Below are 18987 nucleotides of genomic sequence, written 5' to 3' on the forward strand. Positions count from 1 at the left end.
GGCGCCCTGTTACCACCTCCTGCCCATCCTTGGTATCTGCCTGGTTCTTTTTGTTTTGGTCATGGCCATCCTTGTGGGCGTGAGGTGGGATCTCAGGGCAGTGTGTGTGTGTGTGCGTGTGTGGGTGCGTGTGTTTTGGCTGCACTGTGCAGCCTGCAGAGTCTCAGTTCCCCGACCAGAGACTGAACGCGTGCCCCAGGCGGTGGAAGCGCAGAGTCCAACCACTGATCAGGGAGCCCACAGTCTTCAGCACCGACGCCCTCTGGCCGTCCTCACTGTCCTCCTCACCCAGCTGGGATCCCCAGCCCCCACTTCCCACCCCTGTCCCCCCCAGACTCAGGGAGCTGGACGGGGCTGGAGAAACACCCTCCCTGCTGCCTGCCCCTGCCGGCCCATGGCCCGCCCTCCAAACCCTGACCGCTCCTTGTCCTCTGGCCTCTCCCGCCACCCGCGAGCCCCCCTTCCGCCACCGTTGCCTCTACAGGGTCCACAGAGACGTGCGTGGCTCCCCTCATTGGAGCAGCTTCTCCGGACCTGCCCACCCTGTGCCGGGCGGGCACTGCCCTCTCGCCCGGACGCCCTGGCCGCTGCCCTGTCACATCTACAGCCGGCTCCTCCTTCAGCGTCCTGCGGTCATCGCAAGTGACCCCAAGCCCTCATGGCCTAAAACAACCCAGGTTTGCTGTCTCCCGGCTCCTGTGGGCCTGGAATCCAGGTGTGGCCATTCCCCCTGCTTCGAGGCGCCGAGCAGGGCCGCGGTCTCGCAGGACGTCTCGACCAGGGTGGCATCGGTGTGGTCAACCTGGGTACTGGCTGGGGGGCCTCCCACAGCTTCGCACACGTGTGTCCCTCCACGGGAGGCCGCCGGGGCCTTAGGAGTAGCCGCAGGGTCCTGCTGCCCACTGGACGGGAGGGGGTGCCACATAAGGTGGGCCGGGGTCCAGAACCTGCCCAGCGCCCATCATCCCCCGAGTCCTTGTCACCACCCCATCTCGCTTGGATGACCCTCCCTGGCCCCCACCCCACGCTGGCCGGCAGGGCAGCCAAGGGGCCCGCAGTGACCCGGGTCCTGCCCCTACTGCTCCGCCCGCAGCCCGCCTGGGGACCTCTTGCCACCGGCAGCTCCCAGCCCACAGCCGAGCATCTCAGTGTCGGGGGGAGGCAGACAGCCCGGCTCTGCGGGCTTCCAGCGAGGGACCCGTGGGAGGACACAGGGTCTGCGTGGGCGCCGGGGTGTGGAGACCTGAGGTGCATCGTGGCCGTTAGAGTGGGGGCCCTTGGGGTCCTCGTTAGGGCGGGAGGCCTGCGGACCACACCGGCCGTTCCTCCGGTCCCCGTGTGTGTAACTGGCATGGACGCCTGTCCCGCTGGGGCGACCCCTGAGCTGATTCTCAGCCAGGGAAGGGTACGCTCTTGTGGTGGGGACCCCCGGTGGGAGCTTCGTGCCGGCCAAGGGCAAGCAGCACCCGCTGCGCTCTGGGGAGGAAAGGGGGCCGAGGCCAGGCCCCTCAGCCCCGCGGGGTCCCGGTCAATCGCCGGGCCGGCCCTGCAGCGCCTGCTGCCCCCGGACTTCCCGCTGCGACTGGATGGCACGGGCTGGGCAGGTGTCCTGAGCAGAACCGCTGGGCGTGTGGCTGGAGGCGGGGAGGCCGGCGGGCTCGGGGAGCGTGCGTGGCCACGGTTTGAACATGCTCTTTTCTGTCCCCGTGGAGAAAGCAGACTGGACACAGCCGTCCCACAGCACGGGCCGGGGCGTCCCGGGCGTCGGCTGCCCGTGAGCCCAGGACGGTCACTGCCCAGACCTCAGCCCCGCCCCTCCAGGCCAGGCCTGGCATGACCCAGCTCAGCACCTTCCTTTCAATGGCTGAACAAAGAAAGAACACGAGAAACTCTAGATGGCTTGGGTGGGGGTCCAAACACCGTCCTACCAGCCACCTGAAGACGGGGCCGTGTTAGGATGTGGGTGGGCAAGGGTTGACCACCGGGCCTGGAAGACGCCAGCTTGGGGGAGTGCTCTAGGCCGGGGCATTCCCCTTTGGCGGGCATCACCTCTTGCCCACCCTAGGGATGCAGGTGGGCAGGCAGAGGTGGGCAGCGGATGGTACAAGGGCTATCAGGCACCTGCCCGAAGGCCGGACCCCAGGGCTCGCGGAGCCATGGTGCCCGCGGCGTCCCTCCTCCCTGACGTCCCTGGACAGCCACCTGCCCGACAGGACGGAGGTCACGGCCAGAGCAGGCGGACTGGCCCTGGGCCGGGGCGGGCCGCTTCCGTGCAGGCTGGGGGCGGGGAGCAGTCCCACTGCTGCCCAGCGCCAGGCACCCAGTGGCACCTCCCAGCTGCACGGGGCAGGCCGGCTCGGGCCGGCGCCTGGGGAGCCAGCTGCGCCCCCGCCCCCAGCAGATGTGAGTCGGAAGTGGGGGGGGCGGGCGGGCCACGAGTCCGGCACACGCGGGCGCAGGGGTGCGGGGAACGGGGCCCTTCCTGCGCCGGCGCACGTGTGTGTGAGAACGTGTGGGGGCTGGTGTGAGGGTGAGTCACACGTGTGCACACCTGCCCACGCCGTGGCGGACCCACTGGCTGAACGGTGTGGGAACCACGGCCTGGAGAGCAGCAGCTTGGTGATCGTTGACCGTGAGACCCTACAGGGCCCTCGGGCAGGAGGGGACCTCAGGCCACCTTGGCCGCCCCCTCTGCCCTCTGCCCCCGCCTTTCTTTCCCACACGCGGCTGGCACTGGCCTTCTCTGTGCCCCTGGGTCTTAGCTCCGAGGCTGCCCTCACAGACGCCCCTACTGGTCGTGACCTAACAGACCCCCTTCCCCACATGTGTCTCCTGATGTCGGGGGTCTCCGGGTGGGGCCTGGCTGGGCTCTGCTGGAAGGCATCACCCAGGGTTTCTGGCATCCGTCTCCACGTGACCTGGGCGCACGGTGCCGGAGAGGGCAGCCCCAGGAGACCGCCCTGACTGTGGGGCTGAGATGACAGCGGCTTTGCCTTAAAACTGGAAGCCTGGGCCTCCGGCTCAGAGGGACACACAGACGAGGAGACGGACTGACGGGCAGCTGGCGACAGGCAGAAGCTGCTGAGAATTGGCGGAAGCTGGGCGGGTGGCCGGCGGGTGGCCCGACAGGTCCTGGAAATCCTCGCTTCCTGTTTTCCCAACAAAGGGCCTCTGTCCCTGGGGAGGCCGCTGGCCAGCATCAGCGGACTTGCCTTTTCCGTAAACAGGGTTGTTTTCTTTCTCCTCTTGGCACAATAACCAGCGGGTTCCAAGCCCCCCAACCCAGGCCCTGGGCACAACCAGCCACAGGGTCCTGTCGGGGAGACTGTCCCAGCCAGGGGCCATCCTGCCGCTGTGTGAACAGGGGTCGTGGCTTGACCACCTTTGATGAGTCCCCAGGGACAAGCAGGGGCCAGGAATTCAGTGTTGCCCGTCTCCTGGGACAGGCGGGAGGGGAGGGCAGGCCAGCCTGGGGTCCATGAGAGCCAGAGTTGGGGGCAGGGGCTGGGGTAGGCAGGACCCTGGGTGCAGTGGGGCAAGACGAAGCCCCCACAGGCTGGTCTCCTCAGAGGAAGGAGCGTCTGCCTCAGGCTGACTCAGGGTGCCTCCTGGGGCATTCAGCCGGGTAGACACCATGGTGCCCGCTCCCCCAGATGCGGGTCAGAGAGGGCCTCTGAGATGCCCCAGTGCCTGAGTGCAGCCACAGGGGCAGGCTGGGTGTGCCCACCTCCCCCAGAAGGGAGAACAGGCCAGACCCGCTGGGGAGGGCCTAGCATGGCTCCAGGCTCCTTGGCTTGGCGGCCTTAGGGGAGGTAAACAGCACCCCGGCCTCAGCTGGGCTGCAGGAGCGCCCGCGCCCAACCCGGAGCTGGCCAGGAGCGGGCTCAGCGCCCGGCAGGCGGCTGAGGAGCCAGTGTGCAGGCGTGTGTGGGCGATTGTGCGCGGGAGGCAGGCGCCTGAACGGCCTTGTGTGAGGGGCTGGGGGTTATTTATAGTAGCTCCGCTGCGGAGAGGAGCTATTAATAGTGAGAGTGGCGGGTGAATGGACAATATGCCTTGGTGGGGTGGGGGCGGGTGCCACTCTCCGCCCGAGACACCCGGGGCTGGTACCCCAGCCCCCACCCCGGAGGCCGGACAAGGGCCACTGTTCTCCCGGCCACAGCTGAGCCCCCGACGGCTCACCTGCGGCGGCGCTGAGGGTCCCAGGCTGGTGTCCCCGCCCCTCTCCCACCCTTCACCCTAGACAGCCGTGCTGATGGTGGGGGCCTGTGAGACGGGAGGGACCCCAGACGGAGGAGGGGTGCTCAGATCGGCCCTCGCACCCGGGTCAGCGGGCAGCAAGGTGAGGGTGGAGGTGGGGTCGGAAGGGCGGCGGAGGGGGGCCTGTGCGCTCGGTCATCACCTCGCTTCTAGTCCGAGGCCGGAAGGGGGTGTTACAGCGCCCCAGGCGACCCTGCAGAGCGACCCCGCCTGCAGGAGGGCCAGTACACGGACGTGAGGGCGGTCACCCCCGGCTCCCTGGGACCTAGGGTCACGCTCCGGGGCAGCTGTCTGAGACCACAGAGGGAGCCTCAGCTCCGAGAACGAGTCGGACCTGAGCCCACGGAGGGCGCAGGGTGAAGTGGGGGCCCCTGCTCTCCGGCCCCCCGGGGTGGGGGCTCCCTGAGTCCGTTCACAGGTCCCACGAGGGCCCGTCGGGGCCGCCTCTGCTCCCCGCGGAAGGAGAGCTGTGCGGGCTCCGGCGCGGAGGACACGCAGGACCCAGGGCGCAGGCCTCGGCGCCCGACGGACGCGGGCTCTGCCGCCCACCGACCTGGCGTCTGCCGCCCCCGCCCGTCCCACGCGGACCGTTTCCTGCGGGAACCCCCGTGACGTCAGAAGCAGCGCGAGCGCCCCGCCCGCGGCCACCTGGCCCCGAGCGCGTTCCGAGAAGGTCGCGGCCGAGCGCGCACGCGCCGCCCCGAAACCCGGCGTCACCGCCGCCGCCCGGCGCTCCGGGAAGGGCGGGGAGAGGAGAGCGGAGGGGCGGGGAGGGGAGAGCGGAAGGGAGGGGAGGGGAGAGCGGAAGGGAGGGGAGGGGAGGGGAGCGCCGAGGGGAGGGGAGGGGAGCGCCGAGGGGAGCGCCGAGGGGAGGGGAGGGGGCGGGCTGCACGCTCTCCTTTCCGGTCGCTCCGCCCCGGACTGGCCGCTCCGCGCCCCCGCGCCGGGCTCACCGCACCCCCGGCCTGGTGCCCCTTCCGCGGGGGGCCTGGCGGACGCTTCCGGCGCCGCCCCCTTCCCAGCACGGCCGCCCCCTTCCCGGCGGGCCGAGCCCTTCCCCGCCCCGGCGGCCCTCTTGCTCCGCGAGGGGGAGCTCTGGGGGCTGCGGCCAACCCTCCCCGGCGGCGGGGCTGGGCGAGGGTGGGGGGCGCGGAGGGGGAGCTGGCACCCTCTTAGCCGCGGGTTCTCCCTAGGGGCCGAGCTGCCCAGGGGCTCCCACGCGCCCCCGTCCCGGGCTTGGACACTGCGGCCCGCTGGCCGGCCCTCGGAGGGCGGGGCCGGCGGACTGCGTCCAGGGAACCTGGGGCTTGGGGGGCGCAGCCGTGGACCCGGCTGGGAGCCCTCTGGGCCTTCAGGGGAGAATGGGGCAAGGGGTCAGATAACTTTTCCCGCCGTCCCCCGTTCATTTTCTGGGGACAGGCCTGGACGCAGGGCCTTCCTCCGTGGAGCCCTGCCCTAGAGCAGACCCCCGACGCCCCCAGGTTCATAGGGATGTGGGTGCAGAAAGACCCCGCTGCTGACGCCCGTTCGGTGGCTCAGCTGACAGGATGGCCGGGCTGGACGGAGCGTGGCTGGTGCAAGTGGCCGGGCCAGCCCTGATGATGTCATTTGGAACTGTCTCTCTGGAAGGGCTTTTCCGCACACAGCTGGGAGGAGCGGTCTCTGAAGAAGGGGGGTCCAGTCAGGCCGGGCTGACCCTCCGGCGGTGCGGAGCCAGATGGCCTGGCGTCCGGGATGATCCCAGCCACAGGGAAGGGCTTTGAAGACCCTGAGCTGGGAGGGGGCTTATGGCCCGAACGCCAGCCTGACCCACAGAGGCCCAAGGCTGGTCCCGTCCACCCTCAGAACCCAGCCACTGCCCCCAGGGCAGTCCCCAGGCCGAGGCCGCCTGTGCCACCCCTGCCCTGGCCCCGATGCCCCTCCCCCAGGCCCGTCAGGCCGGCGGTGGACATGCCGAGGGTGACGGCACCACGTCCTGGCCTGCGTCATCCCACTGCACGGCTGTCCTGTCCCGCGTGGCGGCCCCGAGCCCCAGTCCCCTCCCAGGCCTGCCTGTCTGCATCTCCGGGCACCCACGGGTGGGGCTGAAATGCAGAGGCCAGGAGAGCCCGGCAGGGCCCGGGGGCCCGGTCTGGGAAGGCCTGTTTGTGAGCCCAGTGGTGGCTTAGGAGTCCCCGAGGCAGTGGCCCCCGTGGGGGACAGTGAGGGAGGCTCACCCTCAGAGGGCAGCCCTGTGCCAGGGTACCCCAGAGGGCCTGAGGGGTCAGGGAAGTGCGCCCCCTTCCACCGTGAGCCCCCACAGGGGAGAGCGGGTGTGCGAAGAGGAACAAGGTCCGGGCTGGTGCCAGGGTTCGGGGCCTGGAGGTCCCGGGTGGGAAGGAACGGCCTGCACCAGGCTGCTTGGACCTGGCCCTGGGCCCCTGGAGCCCTGACCTCGGCCAGAGGTCACTTGGCTCCCTGCCATGCTCCTTCCCCAGGCAGAGTCCAGGGGGGTCGGGGCCCAGCGCCCTCGCCGCAGCTTGAACACCTCTCAATGGCCATCCGGCTTCACCCTCCCTGGGGGTCAGCTGAGGACCCGCTCCTCTGGGAACCGGCTCCGAGGGGCGGGGCCGGGGCGGAGGGGCGTGGTTATAAGGGGCAGAGCTAGAAAGGCCCTCCCGCCGCCGCCGCTGGCCGCAGTCTGGTCTCCGCGGTCGCTGGTGCCCTGGACAGGCTGCGTAGCTGCGCAGGGTCCGACCATCTAGAGTGCGGAGCGGGGGTGTCATGGGCTGGCGCCCTGGGAAAAGACGGTGGCGGGGGAGGGGTCAGCTTCCAGGAGGGCAGAGCCCCCTGCCAGGCACTGCTCGAGGGAGTGGGCCCTCGGTGACCCGCAAGACCCCCATCCCTGGCCACGCCTCCATCGGGCACCCCTTAAAGATGTGAGCCCTGCCGTCGGGACCTGCCCATCTCCCTTCTGGGCCCAAGTGGTGACATCACCTGGAGGGGACATGCTGGCCCCCATCAGAGCCTCAGGGCCCAGCAGCAGGTGCCAGGCGGACGAGGGGAGCCCCCTGAGAGCAGGGCCTTTCCCCAGGCCCAGAGCGCACCCCCAGTAGGCGACGCGGTCACAGCGCTGGCGGCCAGGAAGAGGCTGGCAGAGCTGATGTGTGGCCGGGGCTGAAAGGCTGGGGCCAACGTGGGCACGGAGCTGCGGCAGGCGCCTGCCAGGGCTCCCACCATCCTGCTGCCGGTGGAGAAGCCGTCCTGGGACCAGTGGCGAGGAGGTGAGGGCGCCTGATTGTGGGCAGGTGGGTGCAGCTCTCGGGAGTGGCAGGCCTGGAGCCAGGCCAAGGGCCTGAGGCGCCTGAGGTTGTAGTTAACAGAACTCAGTGTTTCCGGGACTGGTCTGGCAGCCCAGCAGGAGAAACCAAGGATGTGTGACCTTGTGAAAGGCTATTACCCCTCTCCTGGTTCCCAGACCTGAGGCTTCAGACCCAGGACCCACCTGAATAGCAGGCGGGTCCCCAGGGACCTCCCCGGGACCCCCAGCTGAGTGTGCTGGGGAGGAGAGACAGCAAACATCTGAGGACCGCTGGCCACGGTTGCAGCGGGACCCCGAGGCCCAGAGCACCCTCCTGGCTCCTCTGTTGAGTGGGGGGCTCGCGGGAGCCCAGAGACAAGCGGGCTCTCAGCCAGGGTCTGCACATGGATCCCGTGGGCACATCCCAGGTCCAGAACAGACAGGGAGCAGACAGACTTAGTGGCCAAGGACATCACTGCCTTGGCCACTGTCACAGATAAGTCCAGGGGAAGCCTCTGCAAGTGCCCCCACCCAAGACTGTGAGTCAGACCCAACACCCGGGCGTGATTGGTGGAGCATTTGAAGCCCGGAGAATGCAGGGTGGTGGTCCCTCCATGTCTCTACTTATGCTGCAAATCTGACGACAGAAAAGGCAGGGATGGACCCCAGGGTGTGGACAGCTGCGAGAGGCCCGCTTTGGCCAGCCGTGGTGTCTTTGCTCAGTCCGCTCAGGTCAGCGTCCACAGCTGCACGTGCGCAGTGGCCGGGGGCGGGGCACACTCTCCCGCAGCCTCGTCGGAAGGAAGGTCAGAAACAGTGTAGGTCACCGCGAGCGAACACGCGGGCCCTCAGGGTACTGGGCCTCTCCAGCCCAGTCACCCGGACCACCCCCCCTCCCCACATCAGCAGCCGTGTGCTGATCAGGCCAGGTGACCAGAGAGTGCGGAGCGCACCGGGGCCTTTGCAGGACGCGTGCCCTCTAGGCAGAGACGGGCCCTGTGCGGGTGCAGGTTCAAGCCCCCCAAAGCAAGGAGCGCGCCACCACAAAGGAAGGAGGACACACGGGCCTTCGGGCCTGAGCCACATGTCCGGCTTAGACTCTGCTTCAGGACTCAGGGACTTCCGCTGTGGCTCTGCTGGGAAAGAATCCGCCTGCAATGCCTGAGACCTGTGCTCGATCCCTGGGTTGGGAAGATCCCCTGGAGAAGGGAAAGGCTGCCCACTCCTGTATTCTAGCCTGGAGAATTCCATGCACAGAGGAGCCTGGCGGGCTACAGTCCATGGGGTCAAGAGTCGGACGCGACTGAGCGACTTTCACTCCCTTGCTCAGGCCAGGGCCAGTCGGCCCTCAGCTGGACAGGGCGCAGAGCAGGAGGGCTTGGTGTCCCTGCCCTGTGTTCAGGGGGCCCCGTGGGGGGGTGGGGGAAGGGGAGGTCCTCCAGGCAACCCTGAGGGCAGGAGGGGGCTGTCTGCTCGCCGTGACTCCCCTGAGGAGAAGGGCACCTGGACACGGCTCCTCCGGGGCCGACATGTGAGGCGTCCTGGACTCCTGGGTGTGTCGAGCTGCGTTGCTGGTCTCTATCCACTCGAGCCGGGAGCCCCCTCACCCCATGAGAAGTGTCCCCAGACACTGCCCATGTCCCTCTGTGCAGACCCATCAGATAGAAGGACCCACTTTGCAGCAAAGCCAGGGTGGGCGGCCGGGACCGTGGCTGCATGCTTCCAGAAGCGCTCGCCCATGGGGCGCGTGACAGCCTGATGAAGGCCGGCTGGGTGGAAGGCAGCCCCAGGACTGTGAGTGGTGCGGGGGCCCCAGGGTCCAGAGGGTGGTGGGCGCAGCCCCAGGGGTCTGAGCTCCAGCCCACGGAGCCTGATCATGGCTCCCCCGAGGCTCCTGGCCGCCTGCAGGGCCCAGCGGGTGAGCGCACGTGCCCCCTGGTCCTGAGCCTGACTGGACGTTGGGCAGGTCGTCCGGCTCGGAGGCAGGGAGGGGGCTGTTCCCTGTGACCCTGAGGAGGAGGAGGAGGGGTCCCTGAGGGGGTCCTGGGGCGGTACCAGGCGGGAGGAGGCACGGTCCCTCACTGGATGGCTCGCCCCGAGGGCCGGGCCTGGGGCTCTCGGGACCCCCGAGGCCTCAGCGTGACGACAGCCTGTCCCCAGACTCCGCCCAGGGTGGCCCCCTACCCTGCGGCCGAGGCAGACGGGCCTGGAGGTGGTCCCGCAGCGCCACCTGCTGGCCAGCCCCCACCCCTCGGCCCCGGGCGCAGGGGCTGATCCATCCACCCGGCCAGACCGTCCCCCTGCTTCCCAGGAGGGGCGGCCGCGGGGTGTGCACGGGGGTCACCGCCGGGCCGCCCCGGTGACCGGCGGAGCCAGGCCCTTTGGGAGGCCAGGACCATTCAGCCCCCCCAGTGCTGACGTCCTTACGCCTTGCTTGCGGGCAGCGCGGGCACCCTGAACTCCTGGCCTGGTCTGGCGAGGTCCTGCTCCCATCTACAGATGGAAAAACTGAGACTGGGGTGTTAACCATTGACTCCAGACCTCGGCCTGGGGGGTCGGGTGGGGGCAAGAAGCCCTGCTGGGTGCAGAGACACCCCCCTGGGCATGTGGGGCTTTGGGAAGGGGCTAAAGCCGTCCTCAGGGGGCCTGGGCCCCGGGGTGACTCAGCTCCAGTGAGGGGCTGTGCCTCCTGGTGCCGTCCCAGGAGGGTCTGAGAGGGCAGGGAGCCACAGTGCCCCCGGACCCCCCACATGAGCAGAGACCCCAGCGGATGGGGGAGCAGACCCCGCACGTTCCCAGCAGGAGAGACAGTAACGCGGAGGCCCTGGCGTGGGACCACGCCGGGCACGATGGAGGAGCTAAGTCCGCCTGGCGTGCTCTGCCCTAGTGGGGCAGGGGCAGTGAAGGGGCTGACAGGGGGTCCCAGAGCAGAGAGCTGAGGACCCAGGTTCCCCTGGGCTGTGGCTGCAGGTGCTGCCAGCAGGGAGGCGCCCGGCGGGCCTCGACCCTCCCCAGGCTGCGCAGGCCCGTTAGTGTCTGGGAGGTGGTCTTTGGGGGGGGGGGTGTGGCACCGCAGGAAGGCGGGGAGGGGACAGGGAGAGGACCCCCAGGCCCCACCGGCCAGCGCAGTGGTCACAGGGGGGCCAGCTGCGGGGCTCAGGCCAGGGTGCAGCTTTTGTGGGGGCTGCCAGCCAGAGCCAGAGCCCACCCCCCACTGCTAGGTGACTGGTCCCCTCAGGGTACTGGCTGGTACCCCCTGCGGGAGGGGCGAGGCAGCCACCCAGCTGACCCCGCCATGGGTGAGTGATTGGTCTGCCCGGGGCTCTGCACACATCCCCCACAGTGAGGACAGGGGCCATCGGGCTCCAGCTGGACGCGGGGCGGCTCCCTGCTCGGGTCATGCAGCCCCAGGGGGAGGCTTTGGCACCCAGGCCTGGGCCCCACACTGGGCAGGGACTGTCCACCCTGTGGACCTGCTGGCCCACAGCTGGCGAGGAGGCTTCTCTCCCCTCGGGGAGCCTTCGGGTTGCCGCCTCCCCGCAGCGCCCCAGGCCAGGGCCTCCCCCCACCAACCCGCCAGCACCTCTCCCAGCACCCAGGCCCTGGCCCAGCTCTCAGGCTTGGCCTGTTCCCCTGTGGGGCCCTCCTGGAACCCCACAGTGCAGACTCCATCCCCCCATCTCCGCCCTGCCCTGTGCTGCCCGCACGCACGGCCATCACCCCACTTTCCTATTCAGCTCCTCAGCCTGCCTCACGTGTCCGTCTCCGAGAGGAGCGTGTGGCCCCTGCTGTGGCCCCCCGCTGTGGGTCTTGCACTGGCCTTGCCCAGCCCACTGGACTCCCTCCTGCTCACCCCAGGGACTCGGGGAACCTGCCCCAGACCTGGGACTGGAGGCTCCGTCCCATAGGAGCTGGGGGAGCCGGTGAAGCCAGCTGCAGGGCCTGGCGGGCCTGAGGCCTTGATGCTGTGCCCCCCTCCAGCGAGGCACCCCAGGGTAGAGTCCTGCCGCAGGCGCCCCGCCCCAGCGCCCAGGCGAGTGCCTGGCTGGGGCTGAGCACCCAGGGGCAGCCAGGGGCACGGGGACTGTCCTTGGGGCCAGGACCGCGGGAGAGGGTGACACGGGCAGAAGTGAGGCTGGGGACGGGGGCGCCGAGGGCCTGAGGGTGTGAGACCCCGAGGGCAGCCGTGGTCTCACCGCTGGGCAGACTGCATAGCACAGGCCGGGCCTGGGGGTGCAGGGCGCCTCCTCCCTACATGAGGACCTGGTCCTGGGGGTTCCCCTCTGACTTCTTCCCCCAGGGTCCCTGATGATACTCTCTAGGGCCCACGGGGGGCCCTGAACCCCCTGATCAATGTTCCGCTGGTGCTTGCAAGCCTTTGGGGGTGAGCAACAGGAACCCCTAGGGGCCCCCGCAGGCCCGGGGCTCCAGGACTGGGCAAACTCCATTCGAAAGAGTCCAGATGTTTTTAACGAGACAAACCCACACCTGTTCTCTGCCTAATTACCTTCAGTGGCCAATTTTATTATAAAGAACGGTATCAAAATATACAAATCTGTTTAAGAACAGCCAAGAAACGCAGCTTTTGAAGGGTCCAGTAAGCACCGGCCATTCTGGGAAGGAGACCCCTGGAGCCAGCAGCTGGCACCGGGCCCATCGGGACGAGTCTGAATAAGTTAGGGGCGGCGTGGCCAACACTGCACTCGTCATAAATCCTCCCGGGAGGGGGGCTGCGTCGGACTTGCCTCCGTGGCTTCTGTCAGAAAACAGAGATCGTTGGGTAAAATCCTGGCACAAGGGGCCCTGCTGGAGCCGTGGCGGTGAGTGGACGGCCTGCCCGCAGCCGTGGGAGGCCTGCCCAGCTGGGGTGTCTCCCCAGAGTGGGGCAGGGCCCCCGAGAAAGGAGACGGGGAGCTGGCGAGGCAGCCGCAGTTAGTCAGCCCAGATGAGACGAGAGCCCGCATGGTGAGCCTGGGAGCACAGGTCTGAGCGGGGCGGCTGCAGCCCCTCCGGGCCCTGCTCTCTGCTGCCCGCTGGGCCCCCCATGGTCCCGCTGGGGCCTCAGCTCTTCCTGGAGGCCCAGCCACCGTCCCGCAGACATCCCACAGCCCCCAGGACACGTCTGGAACCATCTTGGAAGAACTGTACCCCCCACGGGACACCCATGGACGTGACCTTGCTTGGAAATAGGGTCCCTACAGGTGATCAAGGTCACTGGGGGGCCCTGAGCCCATGAGCGGTGTCCCCACAAGCAGAGGGAACTGTGGATGCAGACTCCAGGGGCGAAGGCCACAAGACCACAGAGGCAGAGGCTGGAGGGATGCAGCTACCCGCCCAGGAATGCCAGGAGTGACCCCCAGAGCCGGAAGAGGCGGGAAGGATGTTCCCGATGGGCTTCGGGGGGAGGCAGCCCCGGACACCTGACCTCAGACATCCTGCCTGCAGGTCTCTGGGGTCGAAGCCGCCAGGGCTGTGCCGTGCTCAGGGCGCCCAGGGCACTCCCCCGCCGCCCGCCGCGTGCTTGTCTCTGAGGGGCCCCCCCACGCCGCGGGAACCCCCGCCAGCCCCCGGCCACGTGTGTGCAGAGGTGGCTGAGGTGTCACTCACCAGCCCCCGCCGGCCCGGTCTGCACACAGGCGTTCTCCGCCTCCTCAAAGCCGTCGGGGCACACGCAGACGAAGCTCCCGGGCGTGTTGTAGCAGTTCTCGTTGTCCCTCAGGCAGGGCTTCTCCGCCAGCGAACACTCATCGATGTCTAAATGAGAACACTCCACTGCATGGGTGACCTCGCTGGGCACACAGGCCCGGCAGGGGTCGAGGGGTTCACTCGCGCACAGAGGCGGAGACGGGACGAGCATTAGAGGAGGGAGGGAGGGCTCAGCAGGAGCCCCGGGCGGCCGTCTGGCGGGGGACAGGCAGAGGCGTGAGGGCAGGAGCTGCTGGCGCGTGGACCCCGGGAAGCTCCCCGGTGGAGCAGAGACGCACCCGCTGACCTTCACACTGGCCGCTGTCCTTGCTGTAGCCGGCGACACACTCCCTACACTGGGCGGGGCCCTTCCCCGTGCAGCCCACGCAGGTGGGGTCACATTCTGCAACAAGGGGCGGGGGTGACGACATGAGCCTCGTCCTGCGGCAGCTGCGTGGGGCGGCAGAGGCCCTGTGGCCGCAAGAGCTGGCGTCCCCGCCCTCGAGGGGTGGCCCCCGTGCCGCCCCCAGCACACGCCTGCGTTCCTGTGACGCTTCTGGGGCACACTGTGCGTCCGTGGAGCACGGAGACAGGATGCCGCGGGGGGATGAGCCACACGGGCCGCTGCTGGGCGAGGAAGGGGCACCAGCTCTGGGCCGGGCGGCCCCACTCGGAGACTGAGGCAGGGGAAGCGAGGAGCAGCGTGAAGAGCTCTACCTAAAGGGCCCTCCAAGCCTGTAACCGGAGAACATGCGTGGCTGAAACAGTCAACCACGTGGGTTGAGGAGGAACAGACATCAGCTCGCTCCTAATGACACGATGCAGAGAAACACGACGGACAAGCGCGGTCACGGTGGTGTTGTTGAGGGAAAATCGAACAGGGGACACGGCACGGCGTCCGATCTGCACTGCGCTGACCCCAGGGCCCTCCCACCAGTGGGCGCCGATGCCGTCTTTCATCTGAGCTTCCTGACGGTCGGGAAACGGCCAGTACTTGTGTTGCCATCTTAAGCTTTTCAAGTGGGCAGCACGTGCAGGAGTCACGCAGACAAAGGTCTGGGGAGCTGGCAGGACGGGGGGACGGACCGGGGACGAGGTGGGGATGGGAGGCCGGGGCAGGCTGGGGGGGAGGCCGGGGCAGCGGGCGGCGCTCACCCTCGCACACGAAGGAGCCGTTGATGTTCTCGCAGTACTGCGTGTCCTCGCAGGGCGGCGGCTCTGCCGCACACTCATCCACGTCTGGAAACAACAGCACCGCTGAGTGGCGGCTGAGGGCCCCTCACCTGGGGACGCGTGGACGGCCGTCCTCCAGGGCCTCTGCGTGCGTGGGCACAGCGCAGCGGCTGAGCACGAGCCCCTCCCCAGGGCCGCGGGGCGCACCACACCCCGCTCAGTCTGGGGCCCGAGGCAGGAGGCTGAAACCAAACCCGGGGCCGGACCCCCCCGGAGCAGCCGGGCAGCGCAGGGACCCGCCCCAGGCCCTGAGATGCTGCGGGCGGGGCTGTAGTCCAAGTGAGGCCTGAGGGCGGGCAGTGGGTGATGGGAGGCCAGGAAACCTGGTAAGGGGCCTCCAGAGCACGGGACTGCGCCGTCACCACAGTCAGAGGCCGCCCCCTCCCTGCAGCGTTGCCTTGCCAGCCCCGCAGGGCCCAAGGGGACGTGACTGGGCCTGAGCCAACAGGACCCCCAAGGCCACAGACAGCAAGGCTGCAGGCCACCCTCCCAGCCCGGAGTCCAGGCCACAGAGAGTCCTCGTGGAGCGTTCTGCCCGTGGGCAAGAGCACCCGCCCACAAACCCAGCCTCCACCTGTGACCCCTTAAAGCACAACTGGGGACGTCAGTCTCCCCCCGCACGTCCGCAGCAGGCAGAGCATGGTGAGTCCTGGGGGTGCTGGGCCGGCACAGCCCACAGGGGGCGGGGGGTCCAGGGTGGGGGGCGCAGAGGGGAGGGCCGCCTGCCAGCCTCACCCACGCAGGCGTCGTCCTGGCGCACCCAGCCTACTTCGCACTGGTCACAGTCCCTGTTGGTGGGGCCCACGCATGTTTTACACGCCTCGTCACAGGCTGCAAGGCAGAGGCAGGCACGTCTCAGGAGAAAACTCAATGCAAAGGTCGTTTGGGGGCTTAGCAACTGACATTTGTTAGGGTGAAAATAAGCAAAAATCCCAAAGAGGCAAGACTGATTCAATAACAGAAAAATACTCATGTAACTCGAAACACTGGACTTAATGAGAAAAGACAACACGCAGGGATTCCCACGCCCAGTGGTGATAAAATTCTTAACAAACGAGGACTCAGAGGAGCTGCTCCTAAGCCTGGAGCCCAGACCCGGCTGGGTGTGCATGCCGCCCACCAACACACGCAATCCTGCCAGGCCCAGGGAGGTCTCGGGTGGGAACCGGGGCGGCTGGCCTCACTGCGGGCAGGCCCGAGGGCACAGCACCGGCCCCCAGACCTGACTGCCGCGGCCCACCACAGTCTTCCCCCGAGGCAGTGACAGCCAATGAGGAAACACACGTCCCCGTGGCCCCCTCCCTGGATTTACACGTCGTTGGATGCCGCCCTGGGCTGACACAGCCTCATGAGTGGGGCGCGGGCCGCCCCCAGGGGAAGGGTCGGCATGTCCGTCTCAGCTGAGAAGGCCCCATCTGTGGGACCCCACGGGCACATCTCGGAACTCACGGGGGAGCCTGGGGCGCCTTCAAAGACGCCCGTGGGGGCCTGCCCTTCCCGACACCAGGGTAACCGAGGTGGCGTGCCTTTCTCACGGGGACTCGGGGGCCACACTGCATGGCCTCTGCTGTCCCGTTCTCAGGCATACTACCAGCCCCCCGGAAGGGGCTCCGCGGACCCGGCCCGAGCACCGCAGGCACAACCAGCCCGCTCCCGCCGGTGCTGAGCCTCCCGCCGGGGCAGCAGGGCCGCGCGAGCCTCCCGGAGGCCACAGCGCCCAGGCCCAGCGTGGCTGTCGTGGAGCTGGCGGTGCCACGCTGCCGGCCCAGGAGGCCCTCCCGGGGCATCACCTTGCACTTCCCTCCGGCGCCTTGTTCAGGGACCCGAAGCAGGACCGGCCCCGCCCCCCGCCATCGGGCCCGCTCCCGGCCCCGCCCCCCGCCATCGGGCCCCGCTCGCGCCCCTCGCGGCCTGCGGGCACTGCCAGTACCTGAGCAGATGCTGCGCGCCTCGCTCCCCGGCGAGCGGAAGTAGCCGTCCGCGCAGTCGGCGCACAGCGGCCCCCGGTAGCCCAGGTGGCACTGGCACGACCCGTCGCCCTCTCGGGTGCCGTCTCCGCTGCAGTGGCCGTTCCCGCTGCAGGGCCGCTCGGACCCGCCCTGGCACGCTGGGGACACGAGCTGCTCAGAGGGCACCTGGGAGCAGAGGGGTCCCCAGGGAGCCCCCGCTCCGAGTCCTGCTGCAACCCCAGACCCGCTCTGCCCCTTCTCCAGGACACACGGGCCCTGGCCTCACTGGGGACACGGGACCGAGGAGGGGACAGTGAGGACATCCCGCTGCGGCCACACACCAGCAGGACAGTGGGGGGGCTGGGGCAGGGTCTAAGTGCCAAGATCATGCCCTCCGCCCAGGTGATCCACCTGAACGTGTCCGTGATGCCTGGGGGGAACCCTGAAGGCTGGACGCCCCAGCCTCTCGCACAGGGCTCTGCTGGCCGTGGGCCTCCTCGCACTCAGCGGGCTGCACCAGGCAGTGAGTTACGATGAACCCAGGGGTGAGCTGGGAGCACACCTGGGATCAGACCAGGGAAGAAGGTCCCTGCAGCCGGGAGAGGGCAGCACCCAGGCCTGTGGGAGCCGCCGCCCCCGGAGCCAGGACAGGAACCACGCAGACACTCGAGGGTCCCCACGGAAAGACATACCCAGGCAGTCTGGCCCGTAAGTCCCCGGAGAACAACAAGCTTTCAGTGTCTGCACACAAAACCATTCAAATAAGTCAGGATGCTTCTTCTTCCTGAGAATGTAAACAGCGTCCACTGAGTCTCACGTGGCGGATTTCCTCAAAACAAAACCACAGTTGAACGTAAGGCGCTTCTGAGCGTTGTGGGACCCGGGAAATGAGGGCCTGTGGCCAGCAGACTCTCCCAGCTAACTCCCTTGTCAAGATCGCTGCACTTTGGTGGAACAGGACGGGAATGTGGGTGAGGGAGAAATCAGGTGTGTGGAAGCCCTACTGTCTCCAGTGCGTTTCGAACCCTGGGCATGGCGGGTGCCGGGCCCTGAGCACTCACAGCCGCAGCCACCAGGCCTCCAGGAGCTCCTCCTGCTCCTCCAGCAGCTGGTTGCACTCAAAGTCGCTGGCCTCACACAGGCCCTCCACGATCTCCAGCAGGCGGACCTCGCTGAAACACAGGGCCGGCAGCACCGTGAGGTGGGGGCGTGCGGCACCTCAGGGGTCAGCGTCCACGCTCCAGGATGACTGCAAGCCCCCTGCTGCCGCGCCGCAGCCATGCAGTGAAAACAGACCCCTGACAAACACCCAGCTGGGGCCTGGGGGGCATCACTGCCAGGCAGAGAGCTAAACGCAGAGGGTGCGGTGGTCAGGGAGGCCTGTTCATCCTTAGGTGGGACATCAAGTGTGGGGTCCACCCAGGGAAGCCTGGCAATGGGCTGAAGCTCTGGGTTGGGGCGGGGAGCCAGCCCCACTTGTGTTTTGAAAAGACCCCTGTGTCTGCCCCTTGGAGGGTGAGGCGACAGCCAGGGGCCAGTCAGAGGCCCACACGCCGGCCCCAGGCAAGGACAGATGACTGTGCCCAAGGGACCCTCTGTGTCTGCAGACGCTCCCAGGGACATGTCAGGCCCCAAAGGCGGGCGCTGGGCCCGTCAGAGCAGGGTGCCCACCTGAATTCATACTTGGACAGCGTCTTCTCCTCCCAAGCTGTGTTTCCACCACCAAAGTTCTTCTTTGCCGTGTCCACCATTCCCTGTGGGGAGAGGGCCACAAGGGTCAGCCCTGCTGCCTCACACCTGTCCATGGAGGGGTGAGCCAGTCCATGTGGGGATGACCCAGTCCATGGTGGGGTGACCTAGTCCACGGTGAGGTGACCACAGTCCATGGTGGGGTGACCACAGTCCATGGGGTGACCCAGTCCATGATGAGGTGACCTAGGCCACGGTGAGGTGACCACAGGCCATGGTAGGGTGACCACAGGCCATGGGGGATGATCCAGTCCACGGCAGGGTGATCGCAGGCCCACGGGGGGTGATTCTGGGCCACGGCGGGGCGACCCCGGCCCCCCGCCCCCGTCCCCACAGGGTGACCGACCCACCTGCTTGAACTTGTCCACCAGCTCGCGGCAACGCTTGCAGGGCGTCGGCTTCTTGGTGGCCGCGCCGGGCGGCAGCAGCAGCAGCAGCAGCCCCAGCACGGCCGGGGCCGGCGGGCGCATGGCGGGCCAAGGCGGACGGCGCCGCGGAGTCGCGGCCGCGCGGACACGGGCCGAAGTCCAGCGGGAACCGGCCGAGCACTCCGGCCTCCGGCCGTCCACCGGCTCCGAAGCGCCGGCGGTTCCCGGGGATACTCGGCGGAGCTGGCCGGAGCCCCGCCCCACGCCAGCCCTCGCGCGGTGATTGGCCTTCTAGGCCCGCTCCGCCCCCATGCTGTCCAATCCGGGCTCGCCACGAGCGGCTACCAATAGGAAGGCCCCGGGTCAGCGTCCCGCCGGGAGGCCGGGCGTGGGGGGCGTGGAGGCCCGGGCCCGCCCCTTGCGTCCGCCTCTTCCACGCGCCGCCCGGCGCGGCCATCTTTAC

General features: G+C 68.5%; 2 protein-coding genes across 3 annotated transcripts; both read right to left on the reverse strand.

Annotated features, from left to right (window-relative positions):
• Nucleotides 1-4672: 4672 nt before the first annotated feature.
• Nucleotides 4673-12197, reverse strand: LOC133044064 (collagen alpha-1(I) chain-like). The gene is made up of 12 exons (XM_061125627.1): nucleotides 12167-12197; nucleotides 11423-11629; nucleotides 10325-10588; nucleotides 9725-9919; nucleotides 9216-9549; nucleotides 8368-8519; nucleotides 7745-7797; nucleotides 7347-7575; nucleotides 6812-7036; nucleotides 5782-5922; nucleotides 5214-5609; nucleotides 4673-4992 (listed from the first exon to the last, which is right to left on the reverse strand). Exons 1-12 carry the CDS (start codon nucleotides 12195-12197, stop codon nucleotides 4673-4675), a joined length of 2547 nt encoding a protein of 848 aa, XP_060981610.1.
• On the reverse strand, nucleotides 12044-18740 carry CRELD2 (cysteine rich with EGF like domains 2). 2 transcript variants are annotated; one of them, XM_061124291.1, is made up of 10 exons: nucleotides 18507-18740; nucleotides 18079-18161; nucleotides 17469-17579; nucleotides 17100-17191; nucleotides 16389-16565; nucleotides 15194-15289; nucleotides 14381-14464; nucleotides 13533-13628; nucleotides 13148-13294; nucleotides 12044-12293 (listed from the first exon to the last, which is right to left on the reverse strand). In XM_061124291.1, exons 1-10 carry the CDS (start codon nucleotides 18624-18626, stop codon nucleotides 12247-12249), a joined length of 1053 nt encoding a protein of 350 aa, XP_060980274.1. In that variant the 5' UTR covers nucleotides 18627-18740; the 3' UTR covers nucleotides 12044-12246. The 2 variants fall into 2 exon arrangements, with proteins under 2 accessions (XP_060980274.1, XP_060980273.1); XM_061124290.1 differs by having other exon boundaries at nucleotides 12044-12296; nucleotides 18507-18737.
• Nucleotides 18741-18987: the final 247 nt, after the last annotated feature.

This window comes from Dama dama, chromosome 22 (genome assembly GCF_033118175.1).
Source record: "Dama dama isolate Ldn47 chromosome 22, ASM3311817v1, whole genome shotgun sequence".
Taxonomy (NCBI): domain Eukaryota; kingdom Metazoa; phylum Chordata; class Mammalia; order Artiodactyla; family Cervidae; genus Dama; species Dama dama.